At 48.2% G+C, this 21,831-nt stretch overlaps 1 protein-coding gene across 2 annotated transcripts in view; it reads left to right on the top strand.

Annotated features, from left to right (window-relative positions):
* The window catches only part of Mp (collagen XV/XVIII-type protein multiplexin), a 448,114-nt gene that overhangs the window by 327,170 nt on the left and 99,113 nt on the right, over positions 1–21,831 (top strand). For both annotated transcript variants that reach the window (XM_075677559.1, XM_075677558.1), the window contains 3 exons: positions 118–180; positions 1,380–1,505; positions 14,483–14,641. In XM_075677559.1, the coding sequence (XP_075533674.1) occupies positions 118–180; positions 1,380–1,505; positions 14,483–14,641 (348 nt within the window). The remainder of the gene's footprint in view (positions 1–117; positions 181–1,379; positions 1,506–14,482; positions 14,642–21,831) is intronic.

Below are 21,831 nucleotides of genomic sequence, written 5' to 3'. Positions count from 1 at the left end.
CAGGTCACGACATTCGCGAATCTTTGAGTGTACCGAATCACTCATCGAAAGTAGGCTCACATCGGGTTTGAGTTCAACAGGGAGTTCAACTCCTGATGTACCGTCAACACATTGCAGGGTCCTCCTGGTCCGATGGGCTTGCAGGGTCCACCAGGACCGCAAGGGCCACAAGGACCACAGGTAACGACCATTGTCTCCTCGTAATGAGCTGGCTGGGCGTTTCTATGCCTTTTAAACATTAGCCTACTTCATGGCGCTCTTTGGCTATGATCGGCCCTTGCGCCGTAAAACCCCACATATCTTCATCATCATCTCGTTCTTCATCAGCTTGTGGAATGTCCTTGTGAAGAGTATTGCACAATGCTCGAGTACTTGTGAATACTTACATTGTCATATATCCTTAAACAATAGTTTATCGTGAAGTTGTCTGGGCCAGTCCCTACAATATTTCTTGCTTTTAATTGGTTCCCTTTGTTTTCGTTTTCTACTTCTGTTTCAGTTAATTGCTGGTCGTTTTTTTTTTTGCTAGCACTACCACGTTTTTAGACAGAGCAAAATAAATCAGGCTAATTTTATGTTTACTATTTAGTTATCCAGATTGGTAAAACTCTGATTACTTCACTGAGCATAAAGACCGTCAGAATTATACTATACGGTTGGCAACAACGGGTCGACAATGGGTTTAATCTACGGAGCACCACTTCTGTATATTGAAATCATCGTTTAAGTCATGTCAGACACCCACTATGCCTATGAAAAATTTATTAACGCTCGCTAATCATTAGCGGATGTAGAAAGCTATGCCTACTCCATAGGTAGAGCAATGCTTACTCCATAGGTAGAGTTGGATAATGGTCCTAGTTGGTTTGTTGCCGGGCATGGAATTACGGGACGCCTATTTAAGACTCAGAAAAGTTCAGGTTGCTGCCTTTAGAGAACTGGAAGCACAGATAGCTGTAACATTCTATAGGCAACCCAGGCTTGAGTCACGCGGATTGCCGTTGCTTCAGTCTCTAATTGAGATTGATCGACGCTAACTGTATGCGCTTGGACGAAAAAGTTATCATTCTAAACTGTCAGCGAAGTTGACCAGCTTAATCAGTTACCGAGCGGGCGTGAACGACGGAGTTGCCCTCTCATGCAGGACACGCACCACAATGCCTTCCGAGACCGCTGGGTACTCGTAACTCAGGACAAGCGATTGCGCAGGCGTCGTGACATACAAATGGGTCGATGAGATGTACTTCCTGCGATTGCTAGGCTCCGCATGGTGGCGCTGGTCTCCACGCTGAAACCATTGGCGTGCGTCCGCTGTTGCGGCAGCAACGGCCTTCCAAGGGCACACGACGCCAACTACTGACGCCAGTCGTCTGTTACAGGGCGTTCCCGGACAACAGGGTCCACCAGGACAGCCCGGAATAGATGGTTTGCCAGGAATACCTGGACCGAGGGGCTTGCCAGGTCCCCCTGGACAGCCAGGTCCTTCGGCCCCGAGAATATTTGAGGTAAGGCATTGGTCAACTTCACCCCATCTCTCTATATGTGCTAATTATGTCACGAAATATGTCTTCATTCCTCTTTTATTACCGGTTATGATGCGTAGAAAAGAGTGAAATGAACACGGACGAAATTAGAAAACAATGTGAGACGTTATGTGATGATCTAGTAGAAGGCGCCTGCTTTTGTTATCTACAGAACTTGTTATAGATGCTTGCCATTTAGAGTACGCTGCGCACCGTCTTTTCTGAATAGACTGCACAAAAACTCATATAATTCGAGGGTTGAAGGGCGAACATGAGTCCGGCATTTTATTTTTCTTTAATTTTATTGATTATCTGCATACTCTACATATATGAAACTTACCCGAAAGTTTCATATAAGGACAGCAGGTGGCACCAGAGGCGCTGGCGTAAGTAGAAGGTGAGCAGTCTGTCGCACCAGATGGCCGCGCTGCGCGATCATACAAATCTTTCACGGGGAAAGGCGCTTCTCCCACATTTACTTCAGCATGATTGTGGAGCAAGCAGGCAATTTGAACTTTTGGGAAAATAATTTAATGTGCGATGCGTTTGTGCTTAAATTATACACTGCACCGTTTTATCATTGCCGTCGCCCCCTCCTGCCTGTAGTAGCCTTCCTTGCACAAACTTTTTTCTACGGCTGTCTCTATTTGCACTTTGTGTAGTTAGTTAATTGAATAAGTCAGTCATATTTGGTAAGCTAATTCAGTGCGTTAGTTATTAGTTGATTTAGTAAGTTAATTATATTTGCCGAGTTATAGTTAGGTAGGTTATTAATTAATAATTGTGCTGTGTCAGTTAGGTAGCTTGGTTAATCAGTTGGTTAGCTTTGTTAGTTACCTTGTTTATTTAGTCACTTTAGTTGGCTTATTACTTAAGATTATGTAATTACTTTATTGGTTCAGTTCGTTATGTTGCTGTAGTTTGTGAGTTACTTATTATTGAGATTAGTTAATGTAGTTGTTACATTAGTTAATAAGTTACGTTAGTGAGTTATTAGTTTGTTAATTCATTTAGTATTTACCTATTTATTTGGTTAGTTAATGAGTTCGTTAGCTTTGTTAGTTTGAAACGCTTGTTTTTTTACGCTCAATTACATAAAAGGTGCGACGTGAACTTGCTCTGCAGTCGGTTTCTAACGATGGAGTATTCCAAATGCACAATTTGAATTATGAATTAAGCCACTGTTGCGAAAGCAGTTTAACTTGGAAATGAAACAAGGCTTTGTAGTTGTTTCGAAATTATTCGCATTTAAGTTTCTGAACACTGCGGCGATTTGCATGTTGTTTCGACAATATTCACACGCCGATACAGGCAGTCGACCGTTGCGCAATAGCGAGCGCACGCACAGAACGCCTGCGACGTCCGTTTGGCGTCTGCTCCATTCCACCTGCGACTTGCGCCGGTGCGTCCACTGCGGGCAGCTCTCCCATAGAGTTACGCGGAAGTCTCGTGACCAGATTAAAAGTGTCGAAGGACCTTGGTGTTAGTAATGAGGAAAGCATAACAAGTTTGCTGAAAAAACTAAGAAAATAAATGCAGAAGTATTGGTTGCAAAATGCCGATAATATATTATTTTTCACTTGGTTTTTAAGTAAGATGAATACGAAATGGCAACGACCTTCAGACGACCTTGAAATGCGATATGTCAATGGTGATCAAACGCCCCCAGCACAGCAAGGACAAAATACAGTACAACGTAGCTCGAAAAGATAGCAGTAATCAGTGCATTAAGTCATCCAGTATCCAAACGCATTACTTTTAGTGCCCTGGCCACAGACCTTGGATTATCTGAACGCAACGTTGCGAATACATTTTGTGAAATCATCACGGAAATCGGACAACCTGGCCTGCCTCTGAACACGCTAGCTACTTTTGTAGAGAAGAGAGAGAGTGAAAAGCGAAGGAAAGAGAGAGAGGTTAACCAGAGATAATCTCCGGTTGGCTACCTTGTACCGGGGAAGGGGGAAACGAATGCGATAACTGAGGGAGAGAAAAAGAATGAACGAAAAAAAACTGAAGAAAAGAAAACCACACACACGCACACACTTACAATACGGAACTGTTTCTGTGGGCACTGCCACGCAGTCTGTGAAGGCGTACCTAGTGTTACACAGTGTCACCGTCCCGTCCAGAGAAGCAGCTTCAAGGTGTTTGTGAGCTACCTCATGAGCTACCTCACTAGACTGTCCCTACTCTCGACTATAATTACCTACTGCATTATCGCAAACCCACGTGAGAAGAGTGGCTGGCTCAGACAATTTATTCTACTGTGTTTTTGAAAAATCTCGACCCCACCTATCTAGCTGGTTCTGCTAGACATATTCAATCACATGTAGATGGAAGCATACATTACATCGTGTTAGAAGATCACAAACGTTGTTGCACTACTGAAGTGATTACACTACTGACTGAAGGGATTGGCAGTGGTAGAATGAGCCCAGTAATAGTCTTCCAGAGCAAATTGCTGACTATTGAAGATGCCGTTGCGCTATGGACTATATTCTTGACCTGGTGACGTTTGTGGAAAATCAGATGAACTGTGGGAACGTCGCGGTCATTATGCTCATAGCTATTGGAAAGGTGCAGACACCGTCCGTCACCTCGCCGTAGGGGTCATTGCCCATTGCTCAGAAAATACAGCTTGCCTCTCCGTGGATTATTAATATTTAAAACATCGCCAAAAAAGCACGGACAAGGGAGGACACAGGACGAGCGCTTCAGGAGCATCTATCGGAACAGGAACATCTATCGGAGCATCTATAGGGAGCTATTCAGAAGCATCTATCGAGGTTTGACGTTCACAAGAGAATTGCCGGAAAAAGGTCAAATCCGCTTCCTAGACCTTGCACTACACCTCCAGGAAGGGCACACGTGTTGGATGTATGCTCCGCGTTCTAAAAAACACCTTCTCCCCTACACATGCAACCATTCTAAAGTGGTGAAGCGCTCCATTGCCCTTAGAAATTGCTCTTGCCACCACTCGATGTCCAGCAGCCTCTCCAATCAAGTCCAGCAGCTTAAAGCAAGTGGCTATCCTGAACAACTGCTGTCATCCTTGGCGGAAGTTTTATTGCAAGAGGCTCGTTCCCCCAAGAAACAGCGCGAAGCGGGTGCTGCCTTAACCAAGACTGTTGCGATACCGTATATACATGGTGTGTCCCATCGCATCAAGAAAGCCACAGGCCAGGCTGGTATAAAGGTCGTGTTTACTGCGCCTAACAAGTTGGGAAGGATGTGCAAAAAAGTCAAAGAAAGCCGGAGAACAACTGGACTGTGCAATAAGCAACATGTCGCCAAGCCTGTAGATTGCAGTACCAATGTAATGTATTCCATTCTTGCGCTGCACTTACATAGGGCAAACTGGACGCTGTATCAATGAACGTTTGCGTGAGCATGCGCACTGTGTCAAGATTAAGACTGGCAGTAATCTGGCTGTTCATTGTGCAAAGTGTGGCTGTTCACCACTCCTTGACGACACACGTGTGTTGAAAACGTACAGCAATCAGATGGCCAGAGAAATCTTTCAGGCATTTTCAAGGTGTCAGTTAGGAGCCCCCTGTGTTAGTTCCCCTTCCATAGCACTTCGTGATAAAGAACTTAAGTTCCTTAGAAGTTAATCAGTTGTGCCTGTGTCCACCTTGTTATGGTTACTTTTATATTGTTTAATGTTATTGACGCATGCGCAGCAGGAGTTGACCGACGATGACTGGCCTTTCCTTTCTTCTTTCACTCTCTTTATGCCCGTTGCAAATTGTATATATTTGCGCAGTCTCCAATAAAAGTGTTGTTGGCAGTCAGCGCTCGTCCTGTGTCCTCCCTTGTCCGTGTTTTTTTTTTTTTTGGCGCTGTTTTAAATATGAATGATTCGTACCAACTAGCTCGCACCCAAACCGTTCTGACTCTCCGTGGAGGTCGTTGCCGCCTGCCGTTTCTTGGAAGCGAAGCGGCATTCGACTCGGACAACGACCAGTCTGTTCTGCGCGGGCTTGCCCTGTTGCAGTGCATGGCCGTATTCTAAAATGTACTATCGGCCAAAAAAGTAAACGGACCACGGCACCGCTGGCCGGAGCGGCTGCGGGGCCGCACCGGGGCGCTGCTATCTCGCTCCGCGCGCTGACGGCGAGAGTGCCCCGAGTGACGCCAGACTTCGCCCTCTCTCTCTTACGGATCCTTGTCACGCTTGATAAATTTCTAGTGCGCCGTTCGGTTGCTCTGCTGCTGACGGTCGCGACGAAGGGGACTGTGCATCGCCGGTAGTTTAGCACATGGCGCTGTCGAACAGTAGTGGACGGCCGCGGGGCGTCAAACCGCGCCACTGAGAAGGAACGAAGACTCGTTCTTAATGTTGTTTTGCTTATATTCACCATACCTCTCATATGAGTGCATTTCGCTGGCGTCCACCGCTGCTCGATTTTAGACAACACAACAAAAGCAGCCGCAGCGGCGGCTACGGTTACGCGCGCTTGCAGGTGCCAAGCTCTACTGCCGGCGCGGGTTCTCTGTCGATATTACTTTACCGGCATTGTCTCCAGCAGTGGGTTTATTAACTATAGCAGTGCGCCTCTTCACACTGCTTTAATTGGCTACTACAATACACAGTCCGTTATGAAACTTTCTTTACAAAAGTACCGTCAGAAAGAGATGATTGGAAAGACTAATTGGAAAGACAAGTCGCTCGTGAAAGTTTATTCACGGAAGAAAATAAAAATTGGGGTTCCATGCGTTGAAGAGGTCCTCAATGGGATGAAAATTCGCCGTCGTCCGCGATTACTTGGCCTACTCGCCTTGGCATCGAGTCATAGAGCGCGGCCACTAGCTCCGGACGTCCGCGTAGTGCTTCCCACCCTTCTTTCGCGGTATGATGCAGCTGATCCGCGGTGCCACAGCAAAGGGGCCAATAGGACACCGGCGTTCAATATTTCCTTTTTATTCTCTGGAACGGTGTCGGCGACGCGCTTTGTAGTGCGCGCTGCTATCCAGATATGGTTGTGTCCAGCCATTGGACACTGGAAGAGTAGGAAATGTTTAAAAACGAGAACGGTCGCATTCGTTTCGTCGCAAAAATGCCATTCCGGGTGCCGATCGAGGAGAGAAGGCGCATCGTGCGGCTTAGCATAGAACGTGTCCCTCAGCGTGAAATCTGCCGCCGCACTAGGAGGAGCAGAACATCGGTGAACCGCATTATTCAAGCCTATAGGGATGAATACGGCAGAATTGCTGATGCTCAGCGCAGTGGGCGGCCAAGGCTTACAACGTTGGAAGAGGACCAACAGATAGTTGCTGCCGCTGTTGTTGACCCCTTTCTGAACGCCAGGGAAATTCGCGACGCACTGGACCTCAGTTGCTGCAGCGAGACTATCAGGAGCAGACTGCGAGAGGCAGGTCTCATGAACTGCGTTGCCGCTCAGAAGCCGCACCTGACGACGAAGCAGAGGGAAGAGCGACTGAATTTTGCCCGAGCGTTCGAGCAATGGACTGCAGAGGAGTGGCGGGAGGTCATCTTCATGGATGAGTCAACGTTCAGCACACGCTGGGACCAACAGCAGCGTCTGTGGCGTCCGTTGAACAGCAGGTACGACCTGTCATCCTTGCAGCTGAGGGAAGTTGCGGGTAAAGTTTGCATAGCTAGTCAGTGCTAAAAAATAGGGATTGTTTGCAACGCATACTAGCCTTAAGAATGATGTACAGCCTCATTTCTCGTCTTACTGCATGACTACACGTAGGCGCAGTATTGACTACGAAGTGTTTCTTTTGCGTCATTGCATACCAGCGATCTGAATGTTAGACAGGGTATGATTTAAGCCTTCATTATTTTCTTTTCTACAGCAGAGTGAGGTGGCTGCGCGTTAAGTTTTGTAGCCGACATATGTTAATGACTGCTCTCTCATATGCCCAGATATGACCCCGGCCACATCCACAGCGTGCTCAGCAGCGGCCGCTGCTCGGTTAGTGTTTGGGGCGCCATCAGTAAGGACGGCCTTGGCCCACTCGTGCGGATTGAGGGCTCGTTCACTGGGTCGAAGTACTGCGAACTCCTCGTCAAGCACTTGATTCCATACGTTCTGGACGGGCCATTCCGGGACGGGTGCTACATGTTCCAGCACGACCGCAGCCCTGTGCACAAAGCCCGCGCTGTGAGTGCACTTCTGGAGAGCTACGCCGTGCGTCAGCTTCCGTGGCCGCCTAACGGGGCTGATCTTAACCCCATCGAGAACATTTGGGCAATGTTGAAGAAGACTCTTGCCTCACGGCGCCTGTGTGGTGGCACAGCGGATCAGCTTTGGCATGCCGTGAAGGAAGAGTGGGAAGCACTACGCGGACGTCCGGAGCTAGTGGCCGCGCTCTATGACTCGATGCCAAGGCGAGTAGGCCAAGTCATCGCAGTCGACGGCGAATTTTCATCCCATTGAGGACCTCTTCAACGCATGGAACCCCAATTTTTATTTTCTTCCGTGAATAAACTTTCACGAGCGACTTGTCTTTCCGATTAGTCTTTCCAATCATCTCTTTCTGACGGTACTTTTATAAGGAAAGTTTCATAACGGACTGTGTATTGTAGTAGCCAATTAAAGCAGTGTGAAGAGGCGCACTGCTATAGTTAATAAACCCACTGCTGGAGACAATGCCGGAAAAGTAATATCGACAGAGAACCCGCGCCGGCAGTAAAGCTTGGCACCTGCAAGCGCGCGTCACCGTAGCCGCCGTTGCGGCTGCTTTCGTTGTGTTGTCTAAAATCGAACAGCGGTGGACGCCAGCGAAATGCACTCATATGAGAGGTATGGTGAATATAAGCAAAACAACATTAAGAACGAGTCTTCGTTCCTTCTCAGTGGCGCGGTTTGACGCCCCGCGGCCGTCCACTACTGTTCGACAGCGCCATGTGCTAAACTACCGGCGATGCACAGTCCCCTTCGTCGCGACCGTCAGCAGCAGAGCAACCGAACGGCGCACTAGAAATTTATCAAGCGTGACAAGGATCCGTAAGAGAGAAAGGGCGAAGTCTGGCGTCACTCGGGGCACTCTCGCGGTCAGCGCGCGGAGCTAAAGCCCCTTGATAGTTTGAAAGTAGCGACACTCTCCTCCTCACGGCGCTTTCCTCCTCGATTCTTCTCGCCCACCGGCTGCGCACGGCACGCTATTCCTCCTGGGCTCCCGCGGACGGGCCGCAGGATTCTATGGAGGCGTGTTTTTTTAGGCCAGTTGCGCGCCCCATTGTGGTTGAAAATTTTGAGAAATGCTAATAACAGCATCGATAATGCTAGAGGCAACATTTATGAGGAGGTTGGTTTTTTCCTAAAGCCGTATGAACGGGCTATATACCGATGTAAAGGGAACTTTGAGGCGAGTTCTATACTCCAGACAATTTTTCTGCCGCATGATGGGATGCTTTACTTCGTGCGTCTGATCTAGTATTGCTTGTGACACATCCCTTTGTGTGTGACTTATTAAGCGAAATCCTTAGACCTAGGTCCCGTTGTGAGCTACAGAAAATTTCACGTGACCGAAGGAAGGCAGGAAGCGAACCAAAGCATGTGCAGCCGCGTATAAGAGATGATTAATAATTAGCAAAGTAATGATTGATTAATGATTTGATTAAGATGAATTCGGGTGGATTAAGGTGGATTAAAGCCGATGAAGGTGCATTAGGGTGAATGAAGGTGAATTAAGGTGCACACAGGAGTACTAGGTTAAATTAAGGTCGATGAAGGTGGATGAAGGTGCGCTGAGGTGCATTAAGGACGGTTATAGTGGATTAGGGTGGACTAAAGTGCATGAAAAAGGATAAGGGTGGATTAAGAAGGATTGAACTGCATTAAGGAGGATTATGGTGGGCTAGGGTGAATTAAAGTGAATGAAGGAGGATTAGGGTGGATTAAGGAGAATTAGGGTGGAATAAGGTAGATGAATGCAGATTCGGGTGGATTAAAGTGAATTAAGGACGATTATAGTGGATTATGGTGGATTAAAGTGAATGAGCAAGAATTACGGTTGATTAAGGAGGGTTGGAGTAGATTAAGGTCGATGAAAGTGGACTAGGGTGCATTAAGGAGGACTTTCGTGGATTAAAGTGAATGAAGGAGGATTAAGGTCGATGAATGTGGATTCGGTGGATTAATGTGCATTAGGAGGATTATGGTAGACTAATCGGTCTTAATACTCAATGAAGCCTAATTCACCTGTCCACCCTAATCCACCTTAATAAAACCTAGTCAACCTACATCGCCCCTAATGCACCTTAGCCAATCCTATACGGTCTTAATCCTCCTTTATCAACCCTAATCCGTCATATTCCGCCCTAATCCTCCTTCATCCACCTTAATCCTTATTCATACACCTTAATTCAACTTAATCCTGCTTAATAGTCCCAATCTACCTTAACACCCTAATCCACCTCTATCAAACCTAATCCAGCTCCATGGTCCCTAATCCATCCTAATCGGCCTTAATCCTCCTTTATCAACCCTAATCCACCTTAATCCACACTAATCGACCTTAATCTTGTTCAAGCACCCTAATCGGTCTTAATACCCTTTCATCAACCCTTCACCTTAATCCACCATAATCCGTCTTAATCTTCCTCCACCCACCTTAATCTTTACTCATGCATCTTGATCCTTCTTAAAGCTCTCTAATCCACCTTAATCTTCTTTAATACCCTCTAATCAACCTTAATCCTCCCTAATCCACCTTATGTCAATAACTGATGATTCATTAATTAACTTGGGTAATCATTATCTCATACAGGGGTGGACACGCTTTCAGTCACGTGATACTTCCAGTTTACAACGCGACCTTTCAGTGGACTTCCAGTTTACAACGCGACCAGCCACTGCTTCCTGCGCAAGCCGTCACGCTTCCCTTGTGGTATCATGAAAACGGCATAACCATCTTCGGGCTTCTTGCTGCAGTTATATGCGCAACAGCCCGGCATATCGCTAGCACATAGAGCAGGAAACACAGCGTACAACGTTCGCTACCCCGACCTAAAGCGCCGAGCCAGCCGTGCTCAGGAGGAAAATGGTGCGAACGAAAAAGAAAAACACAAGCAAAACTCAAGCTCCGCGCGTTTCCAAGGGCAACGGCAGGGAGACCAATCGTCGTGCAGGAAAACGGGGGCAAAACTGGTTGCCGCGGGGGAACGCACAAGGGGCGAGGAGGAGGCGAGGAGGTCGCGCGGCGGCGGCAGAGTTCAAAGAGTGTCGCTACTTTAAAATTATCGAGGGACTTTACGCGGAGCGAGATAGCAGCGCCCCGGTGCGGCCCCGCAGCCGCTCCGGCCAGCGGTGCCGTGGTCCGTTTACTTTTTTGGCCGATAGTACGTCCACCTTTCTGCGAGGCAGCCAGATGTTGTATTCCGACGATGACGAAAGCGGCAGATAAAAAGCAAAGGTTGGCCCCAAGGAGGTGCATTAAGCCCACTTCTCTTCAACGCTGCAACAACAGGGTGGTGCTGCCTTATGCCTTGGTAGAGTGGCAAGAATGGGGAAGACCGGCCTCTGGAGGCTGGCCCCAAAACGCGTTCGTGCCGCGTGACGGCGCTGCCCGCAGGGGCGCCGTAGTTTCTCGCGGCGTCTGCATACCTCAAGATTAGTTTTTCCGCTTGAATTCTCTCGATGCTGACAAGTGCTTTTTTTTCAGCATTGTAGAGGCCGAAAGAATTTAGTCAAGTGTTTCCCAGCTCTCATTGCACGTAGAAACAGTGAGCACCGACCGCGCAGCCGATACAGCGAGGAGAGTTTTCGCATCCACCTCTTGCCACGGTTGGCTTGCTTATGCCTTGTCGAAAATACACTTCATAGGAATCACCGTGGCGTTGGAAGAACTTTAAATATGTCGCCCGCACATTAGTCACATATTTGCGATTGTAATAGCATTTTGAAGCGAGGAAGTTAATGCAATATATCAGCAAAGTGGTAAAAAAAAATTCTAAAATGTACAAAACACTGATGACCTTATACGAGTTCATAGCAAATAGCACAGTCATTGGAGAGCATCACATTTTTTACAAAACACGCGGCTTCACCATCTTGACTTTGTTGTGAGTAGTACACTAGTTTTTCCCATTGAGCGAAAAGCGAACACGTGATGCAGTAAAACCTAGCCACCGATCCTGTTAGAGCAGTGGAATACTCCGTACAGCCAATCTGTGTCACACTGGCTGCTACAAGCAAGAAATCCTTGATCACTTTTGCATGCAGTCATGTAGTGCTAAATGCTTTGAGTCAGTCTGACCTCGAGGGTCTGAATAAGGTTGTACAGACAGACTGATGAGTCCCATGCAACCACTGTTTGCAAGCTTCTGCTGGAAATTGGTGCGGTACTTTCTCTAATTACAAGGTAGGCATCCATACATGCCTTGCAATTAGATAAAATTATGTGCTTCCCGGCTACGTAGCTAGCAATGTAATAAACCAGGCGTGCATCCACTGTGCTTCTTCACATGGTCTCATGCTCCAAGGCAACTTCTGCCGCTTCTGCTGCTTCGGCAGGTTGTGCTGTGTCGTCCAAGGCTGTTTCTTCATTTTCTGGGAGCAGCTGCTACACTCTTAAGCAAAATTACACCCTTTGGGTCGTATCTTGCCACAAAACAATAATCGTCATTTTTCTTGTCCGCAATTCCTTTCTTTAACGCTGCGACCCCGGTACATCCAAGTCACGAACGGCATGCGCGTTATTAGCATGACAGAGCATTCTTTACAGGAAAGTAGTGAGCGCAGCGTTATCAAGAAAGGAAACGCAAGCAAAACAGTTTACGATTATTGTTGTGCTGCAAATATACACCCCAAAGGGTGTACATTTGTTAAGACATCAGGGACTCTTAAAGTCGAGGGGACACATTTCCTCCCGTGGTGCTCTTTGCCAAGGTACAAATGCTCATGCACTACTGTAAAAGCTTAACAGAGAGGCACTACGTAGACCACGAGGGCTCCGTTGCGCAGCACCGTGGCCTACGAGACTGACAGGCTGACGGCGCCCCCGACGGAAGCGCAGCATTTTCTCCCAGTGACAGGAACGCGCAACGGGGCCTCGCTAGGCAATGGTGGCGGCGCCGTGGTCTTCACACCTCTCCATTCAAGCCACACTAGCCTTGGCTGCACGCACACTATATATGCATATGGACATCTCACAAGTCGCTTCAGATCGTCAAGCACCTTCTTCAGCAACAGTTATACACAGTGCGCGATTACGTCAAGGAGCGAGGCATGAAGATTTCTCAGGAACAAGTCAATGGTTTTGTCGTTCACAAGAAAGGAAGTGAAGAACTTCAAACTTTTCGCGTGCGGCCAGGGGGCAGGGGGATCAATGAAAACGTACGCGAGTACCGTTTTCTTCGCGTGACTCTAGACCGCCAGCTTATATAGACCCGACACCTACCTACTCATGGAGGACAAATCAACGTGACCACAAATCATCCCTGCCGTAATGCGCGCACGAAATGGGGTGGAACAACGGCGTCACTGCTTCAGGTCCGCAATGCCCTCATCCTGCAAAATATTGCCTATTCCGCGCCACTTCTTCACAACATTGTAATGGCATGAGGCCCCGAGGGCATAATACGTAAATGAAATGCAATCGAATCAAATCCACGATACGCTGGTTCACGTTCTCCTCGCCCTTTCCGGGAATGTGTACCCGTTGAGGGCTCGTGAACTTTTACTCTCTTCATTTCTCAACACTTTGTCACCCCTTGGCACCATAGTTTGTTTTGGTAAGCAACATAGCCCTAACGCTAGTTGAGGACGCGGTCGGAGCGCCGTTCTCACAGTGGAAAAGGTTTACTTGTTTCGCCTTGTTACATGTGGCTATGTTAATACAACGTGATTACCGCTAGAAAAAGAAACTCAGTGCCCGTATTCAGAAACCTCCTCGTTCGTAAGTGGAGAATTCACGCTGAAGCGGGAGCCATGGGTGCTGCCATGCGTGCGTGAACGTTATGAACGTTAAACTCGCCAAATAACGTGCTTTACATGACGCACGTAAATAACAAAACAATTACGCGGGGAAATATAAACGATATGCTGAATGGCTACAATGTGTGGCCACTCAGCCCTGTGGCTACACATTGTTGGAGGGCTCCACTTATAACACACGCACGCACACGCACACACGCGCACACGCGCGCACGCACGCACGCACGCGCGCACACACACACACACACACACACACACACACACACACACACACACACACACACACACACACACACACACACACACACACACACACACACACACACACACACACACACACACACACACACACACACACTTATTTATTTATTTGTTTAGGTTATTTAAGGCGCCCTACAACTTTGTAATTGATATGGTTGCGGTTCATGCAATAATTAAAGAGTTCACTAATGAAACGTAATAATTAATACTTCGTGATGAAAAAAATACCTAGCCGTAAGTATATACGACTACGGCTACTATGCAGTCGGTACGATTTCTCTAGAGCTCTTGGGTATTTTTAAAATATTGGTCCAAGTTAGCTCGGACACTCTATATATATATATATAACGAGAAGAAAGGGGGTTAACCGAGGGGCCCGATTTTTATTAGTCATATCATAAGAAGCCAACAAACACTGACACAAAGGACAACATAGAGGAGATTACTTGTGCTTAATAAATGAAATAAAGAAACGAGAACTTAATGGAAATTAAAGTGGATGAAAAAACAACTTGCCGCAGGTGAGGAACGATCCCACAACCTTCGCATTTCGCGTGCGACGCTATACCAATTGAGCTACCGCGGCACCGTTTCCCCATTCACTTTCTTAGGTGTTTGTTTCCTAGTAGAACCATATACTAGTAGAACCAAGATACTTGATGTGCTGGGCAGATCCTCCGAGCCTACTAAAAGAAGGCCCGAACTGGGGCGTTAGTTTAATTGGAAATGATAAATGTTGCTTCCTCTTGGTCTTCAGTGCTTGTGTGCTTGACCTTTTTTCGGCAGTTGGACAACGGCTACACGTCGGGACTGTTCAGCGGTGCAGGCCCGTTCAATGGCAGACCCGGCCCGGGAGGACCGCAGGGCTTGCCGGGACCTAGAGGTCACCAAGGTCCAAAGGGTGACCAAGGGCCTCCTGGACCGAAAGGACGAGACGGGCATCAGGTCAGCCGTTTTTTTTTTTCGAAAGGTGGTTATGAACCCTTTGTGTGGATTAACACGCTTCTGCGATTAGTAGCGAGCATAAGTGGACATCCTAAAAAGAGAAGCAACGAAATGCAGGGAGTTTAACCAGACGCACGTCCGGTTTGCAACCCTGCATTCGTATAATGGGATAAAGAGGTAAACAGAGTTAAAGAAGGAAAGAGAGAAAGGGCAATAGTCGTGCGCACGCTTGAAAGAGCACACCAAGGCTACAAACGGCGCTAGGGACCTATCGACTTCAAGTACTGCAGCAACGCCTTCGTTGCTTTCTGCGCCAGCTACACGCACAGTCACGATACAAGAGTATTGGCTTCTGAAAACGGTGTCGAGTCCAGCCGGTTTAATGCTGTCTGGAAACAGCGGCGCCGCGTATCACAACGAGAACAAAGGCACCGGGCGTGTTCAACAGTTTCTTCGCTCCCGCAGGAGTCGCACGTAGGTGCATCAGCCATTCCCATGCGGAACGGTTATGCTTTCGTGAATGTAACCCTGATCCAGAGATTGGGGCATAACAACGTTATATTAGAGCGGGAAATCGGTGATGTCAGTTGCAGCTTTAGAGAAAAGTCGAGTTTACGTAGACGGCACTTCAGGGAACTAGGAGACGACGAATAAATATGCGTAATAATCCGAGCCAGGAAATAAAGTTTTCCTGCTGCGTAGAGTCTCGATGGTAGGATCGCCACCACTCGGGTTCCTTTATGGGCAGACCGGAGTGCCTCACCAGCGACGTGATTACCAATAATACTGGTATGTCCTGTCAGCCATAGGAATGTTATATCGTGTCCTCTATCACGAGCTTGATGGTGACTATTTCTCATATCCTGTACCAGTTGCTCGTGAGTGCTGTGGCTTAGGGGAAACAGCAAATTCTGAAGGGGTGCTTTTGAATCGCAAAATACGACTCAGTTGTGTGGTCGTTCTTGTAGTATGAGTTATATAGCCGTACGCATGGAAGCAAGCTCTGCCGCCATTGATGTTATATGCGATAATTAAAATGTCATTGTCACTTTTGTAGCCGCAATGACAACGGCACCTGCTGAGCTGGTGGACTAGACCGACCAATCAGTGATGTGCATTCGGGCCTCACATATGCCTCATTGTAATGCGTGTGTCAGATAACCAGTGGACCATTATAACTACACTATGAATGCCTAGGGAAGGGGAGCGCACTCGAGGACGGCAGAAATTTGCTGAGGTAATGAAATCACAAAATTTGCCGGCGCAAGTTGGAATCAGCTAGTGCAAAGCAGGGACAATTGGAGATCGCTGGAAGAGGCCTTCGTCCTGCAATGAGCATCAAAAATTGCTTGCTGCTGCTTATGGTGATGATGAAGATGATGTTAATGAGGATGCTGCTGCTGATGATGATGATGATGTGTCTCAATCAATAATATCAACGTCGTTTTCTTTAAAATTGTTCTTGTGTGATCGGGCCACCTTATAGTTATTCTCTATAAAATGCAACTGTGCCGGGCGGAGACACCTGAATAGAGATGAAGGTCTCTCTGCTGCTGTGTATCCTGATAGAATTAGTCTGAATGAATGGCGATAACTTCTGAAAAGGTTGCCTGAGGTCTTTGTGAAGGCAAGAGGGTGAAGTGGGGGTCAGGATTGCGGGAAAAAATGTCGAATGTGTGCGCTGAGACAATTAAGTACGAGGTATGTTGTGATTGTATGATCTCTGGCAAGCGCAATTGTTGAATAAGTTCATGCACTTCGAGGTAGTCCCAGACATGTTCACAGTGCCTAGCCCAGTAAGCTCTCTAATGAGCGAATAGTGCACTTGAGCACAATTAGACAACACTGGCAAGCTGTAGCCTAATAATCCTAGAAATAAAGCCTTGCGTTTGACAATAGGCAGATGTCGAGCTTGCTGACCGCTGCAGCCGTGCACGAACCTGTATGCGAGTAATTGCAGAAGTCCGAAGGCAACTTTCGTCTGCATATATCGATAGGCAAACCGACTTTAGCAAAACTTCGGCGAGACCAACAAGGGTAACATTGAACGAACTTGGGCTTAATACTCGTCCCGCAGACATGCCGTACCGAGGGTAATGTTCAGCTGTTGGTCCCTATTCGGTGTGCAATAAAAGAAAAAAGCAGAGCTCATCGCACCATGACTGTCGACGGTAATATGCGTTAGCATTGTAGCGATATAGCGACGTGATTTACTGCCACCACTAAGGGGAGTTATAGAGGCGTGTACTGCAGCCACACTCTCTTTCGCGCGTGCTAACGGACACTCTGCGCCGTCTCGCGCCACCGCCCGTCAAGTCGGCGTGAAATAGTTTCTTCGAACAGCGCAGTACCTACCCAGTCCCGCATCTCCAGTGACTCGTGTCGGCGTGAAAGGTATTCGTTGGAAGAGCGGCACGTGCACACACAGGGCCCTGTACTCAGTGACTCAAGTTTGTCTGGACGTTGGTTTTCAACCCTGTTCCCCCTGCACAGCAGCCCTATGCGGTACCCATTCGACCACAGACTACCCAGTTTCCTAGTTCGGCGGAAAAACGGCCAGACGGAAGCGTACAAATACAGACATATCATCATCATATCTGGTGCGTCACAGGTCTGACCGCCGCCGTGGTCAGTTGCTTCGCAGCCGCTGGGGACTGAGGGCCGGGGTTTGATTGTTGTATTCATATAGGAGGTTGTGGCCAAGTACTGCACCAGGGTGGCCAATCCTAACTTGGGAGGGAGTGCGTTACCGGCTATGGTCACCGGGATCAGGCCACACTCCAAGCCTGTTTATGCAATTTTATGAACACGCGGAATTATTATTTTTAATCCGGTGGCAAATTGCGTGGCACTTGGATTCGAACCACGGTCCTCTTGCACGCGAGACGGATACTCTACCTCTACGCCACTACTGCACCTATAGACATATAGACAGACATATAGACATTAGACAGGCATATAGACATGTCGACAGACAGACAGACAGACAGACAGACAGACAGACAGACAGACAGACAGACAGACAGACAGACAGACAGACAGACAGACAGACAGACAGACAGGCAGGCAGACAGGCATATAGACAGACAGGCATATAGACAGACAGACAGACAGACAGACAGACAGACAGACAGACAGACAGACAGACAGACAGACAGACAGACAGACAGACAGACATATGGACAGACAGACATATAGACAGACAGACAGACAGACAGACAGACAGACAGACAGACAGACAGACAGACAGACAGACAGACAGACAGACAGACAGACAGACAGACAGACAGATAGATAGATAGATAGATAGATAGATAGATAGATAGATAGATAGATAGATAGATAGATAGATAGATAGATAGATAGATAGATAGATAGCCCCCGGAATGTGTGTGAAGTACCATAACAATGCTAACCCATTGCGTCGAGAGAATTGACATCATGGGCAACATTTTCACATGCACCCTTTACGCCATAAAAGAGCGTAACTGATCTGCGCTTGCGATATTTCTCTTGATGGAAAAATGTTGCGAGATCAATAAAACTGTCAATAGGGGAACGACCCATACAAAAAAAAATTGCTAGCTCTCCCGTAATCGGGAGTAGATGTAAGCATGAAATGGCTACCGATAAAGCAGGTTGGTTGGAGATGGTACTAGGCATAATCTTAAAATTGGTATAGTGCATGTTCGCAACGGCGCACCCCACCACATCATACTGTGCACTGGTCCTTATGAAAGTTTCCTGTCACACACAGAACCTCACTGCAAGTCTCGTCTCGGTCAAACAGCCCTCCTCGGTGCGCCGGACGCCACCGGCGCTGCCGACGCGGACCTCCCGGATCGCTAGCGTTGAAAAGAGCACAGACAACTTTGTCTCAGCGCCAAAACATGACAGCCAAGTGCCCTGTATCTGCCTTTCGAACGTCGCTATCGGAAATGAGAAATAGAACTTCAGCGTACTAGGAGTTACAGCTTGAGTGATATTGTGAACAAACATTTGGAAGAACACGGAAGCAATATTTCTTGTAACTTGTTTGGAAAGTAGCTAACGTATGTAATGCGGTCTTGGCTGGTTGTCCGAAAGTTCTCGTTTGAGTGCCCGATAACGGCTGCACCTTTTGGCTCAAGGTCACTTGAAGGTTACCGACAACGGGAGCTAAAAGCCTTAAATGCTTAAAACCTTCCATAGAGGCAGATTAGGAGTTATAGCATTCGAGGTACCATTCCACACGTGCGAGAACCATCGTTTCCATCACTTTTCCAATGCAGCTTGTCATAGCAATAGGGCGACATGCCGTCAAGTCCAACGGATATTTTTTGGGCTTTAGCAGTGCTATCAGACGACTTGTCATTCACTGCCTGGGAACAGTACCGCTATCCGTCGAGTTGTCAAGGTGTGCTAGTAGTTCCCTCCTGGCCTCTTGTCTAAGATTTCCCCAGGCGGCATAGGTAATGCCGCCTGATTCTTGAGAGTGTGAGCGCTTAGAGGCCGTCAGGGCAGCTTCGAGTTCTTCTGTGCAAAAGAGTACTTCCATTTCTGGTACGCGAGGGTCAGGGATGACCCTAGCGTCGCTGATCGAAATAAATGTCCATTCGTTTATCATTTCGCTAATTCAATTAGGAACTGCAGATAATTTCCCCTGTGCTATCCTTGATGACCTTGTTTGTTGGCTTGGTATGATATGACTAATAAAAATCGGCCCCTCGGTTTCCTTTCTTACATGGCGAGAATGTCGAATCCGGCAGCTTTTATGCCTTCAAGTAGCATGTGTGGGTTTATTCTCCAGTTGTCTTCACCTCAAAAAGTTCATGTAGACGTAACGTCGGCGGCAAACAGGTTGTTCCACATCCGGAGTCAAGGCTGTGAGTGGTGGGCCTGGCTAACCCTCCCGAGGTTAGTTTTAGTAGTAAGAAATAAATACACGACAAGGTGGATGGGAAAACGGCTCTGCGGTAACTCAATTGGTAAGAGCATCGCATGTGTAATACGAAGATGTGGGTTCGTGTCCCCCTGCGGCAAGTTGCTTTTTCATCGACTTTCATGTTCATGTATTGATCATTTCTTTATTTCAGTTAAGAATTGCGGTTAATTTCCCGTGTGCTGTGCTTGGTGTCATTGTTGGCTTCTTATAACATCAGTATATATATATATATATATATATATATATATATATATATTATCGGTAGATACCCGAGAGACGAGCCGCCGCGAGAACGACGACGAAGTGGGTCTGTGTCCTTGGCGCGAGAAAATGTCGGCCTGGCGCTCTGGCTCCAGTCTAGTGTAAATAGCTTGTAAATAGCCTCTTCCGTCTGCGTCTTTCTACCCGTAACATTCTGGTGGAGGTGAGCGATCCCCGTCCTCGCCACGGAACTCCGGAGTGGTTGGTACATCGAGCTTGTCACCATGCCTCCCGGTGACGAGACCACCTCTGCAACGGCTTCGGCTTGTCCGACTGTTCCCGTCGTCGCCGTTGCCCAACATCGTGACCCTGGTGTGTTCTCTGGCCTGGAGGGACAGGACGTTGACGAATGGATCAAGCTATATGAACATGCCAGCGCTAATAACAGGTGGGACCAAACCATTATGCTCGCCAATGTCATCTTTTATCTCGGCGGCACCCCACGCGTGTGGCACCAGACGCATGACGACGAGATAACCAGTTGGGACAATTTCAAAGAAAAGCTCAGGGAACTGTTCGGCGACCCCATTGGCCGAAAGGTTGCCGCGAGAAAGGCTCTTGCGTCTCGTGTTCAGACGTCTACAGAGCCGTACGTTTCATATATCCTCGACGTCTTGGCTCTATGCCGAAAAGCTGACGACGCTATGTCGGAAGTTGATAAAGTGTCACATATATTGAAAGGCATCACCGACGACGCTTTCAATTTGCTTGTTTTCGGCAACGTCTCGACAATCGACGCCATCATTAAAGAATGCCGTCGCCTTGAACAGGCTAAGAGCCGCCGTATCTCACACCACATCGCGCGGCTACCCAACACTGCTGCTACGTTGACATGTGAGGGTCGACCATGTCAGGCTACCACCTGTGACGACGTCACCCGTATTGTTCGCCGTGAGCTCGAGGCCGCCTGTTCGCCAGCTTTCGCCGCGACGCCTCCCGATCCGCCAGCAACCACGATTGCGATGATTCAGGCCGTAGTCAGACAGGAATTTGAGAACATGGGTCTGAACTCCGTGTGGTTAACGTCTCAACCCAACGTTCCCCAGTTCTCTACCGGCCCTCCTCGTCCCCGGCAGTCCTTTTCTGCCATATTTCACGGCAACCCGTCCGAATGGCGTACCCCTGATGGCAGGCCGATCTGCTTCCACTGCTGTCGTATCGGCCACGTCGCTCGTCACTGCCGCAACCGATGGCCACTACCTGCTCGGACATACACCGCCACTTATTCCCGCACTTTTGGACCTTCTGTTCCCTATGCCACCCGCCATGAACCCACTGTTGCTGATGCCCCTGCTCCGAACCTTCGCTACAGCCGCTCGCCCTCACCTCGACGCCATCAGTCTCGTTCGCCCCAACCCCACCGCTTCTCTTCGCCGCCTATCGCCTCCCGGACCCAGCCGGAAAACTAGGCACTGCAGCTTCTGGAGGTGAAGCTGCGTTGTCAACCCTGCCCTCAAGTCCTCTGCTCACGTTGCCAACGAACCAAAACCGTTCTTGACGTTGACGTTGACGGCTATCCTGTCACTGCACTCATCGATACAGGCGCACATGATTCTATTATGAGTGCTGCCTTCCGACGACGACTCAAAAAGCTCCTCACCCCAGCGTCGGCACGCGTCGTCCGCGTTGCGCATAGCGGTACTGTGCCTATCATCAGCATGTGTACGGCACGAGTCAGCATTGCCGGCCGCCACACCCCTGTCCTCTTTACCGTGATTGCTCATTGCCCCCACGACCTAATTCTCGGCCTCGACTTTCTCTCCGCGCATTCTGCCCTTATTGACTGCTCTGCCAGAACCCTTCGCCTTGAGTTGCCGATTCTCGCAGAACCTTCTGACGCACCCCAGTGCCGCTTACGCCCCACCGGCTTTCTTCGCCTGCCGCCAAAATCAATAGCCTTTATTGAACTGTCGTCTTCCCCATCAGTTCCTGATGGCGAGTACCTCGTCACCCTTCTGCCCGACATTCCACTACATTATGACGTTACCGTGCCTCACACTATACT

The sequence above is a fragment of the Dermacentor variabilis genome, unplaced genomic scaffold (genome assembly GCF_050947875.1).
Source record: "Dermacentor variabilis isolate Ectoservices unplaced genomic scaffold, ASM5094787v1 scaffold_13, whole genome shotgun sequence".
NCBI lineage: Eukaryota > Metazoa > Arthropoda > Arachnida > Ixodida > Ixodidae > Dermacentor > Dermacentor variabilis.
The sequence above is the reverse complement of the archived record's forward strand: the minus strand, read 5'-3'. Positions and strand labels throughout refer to the sequence as shown.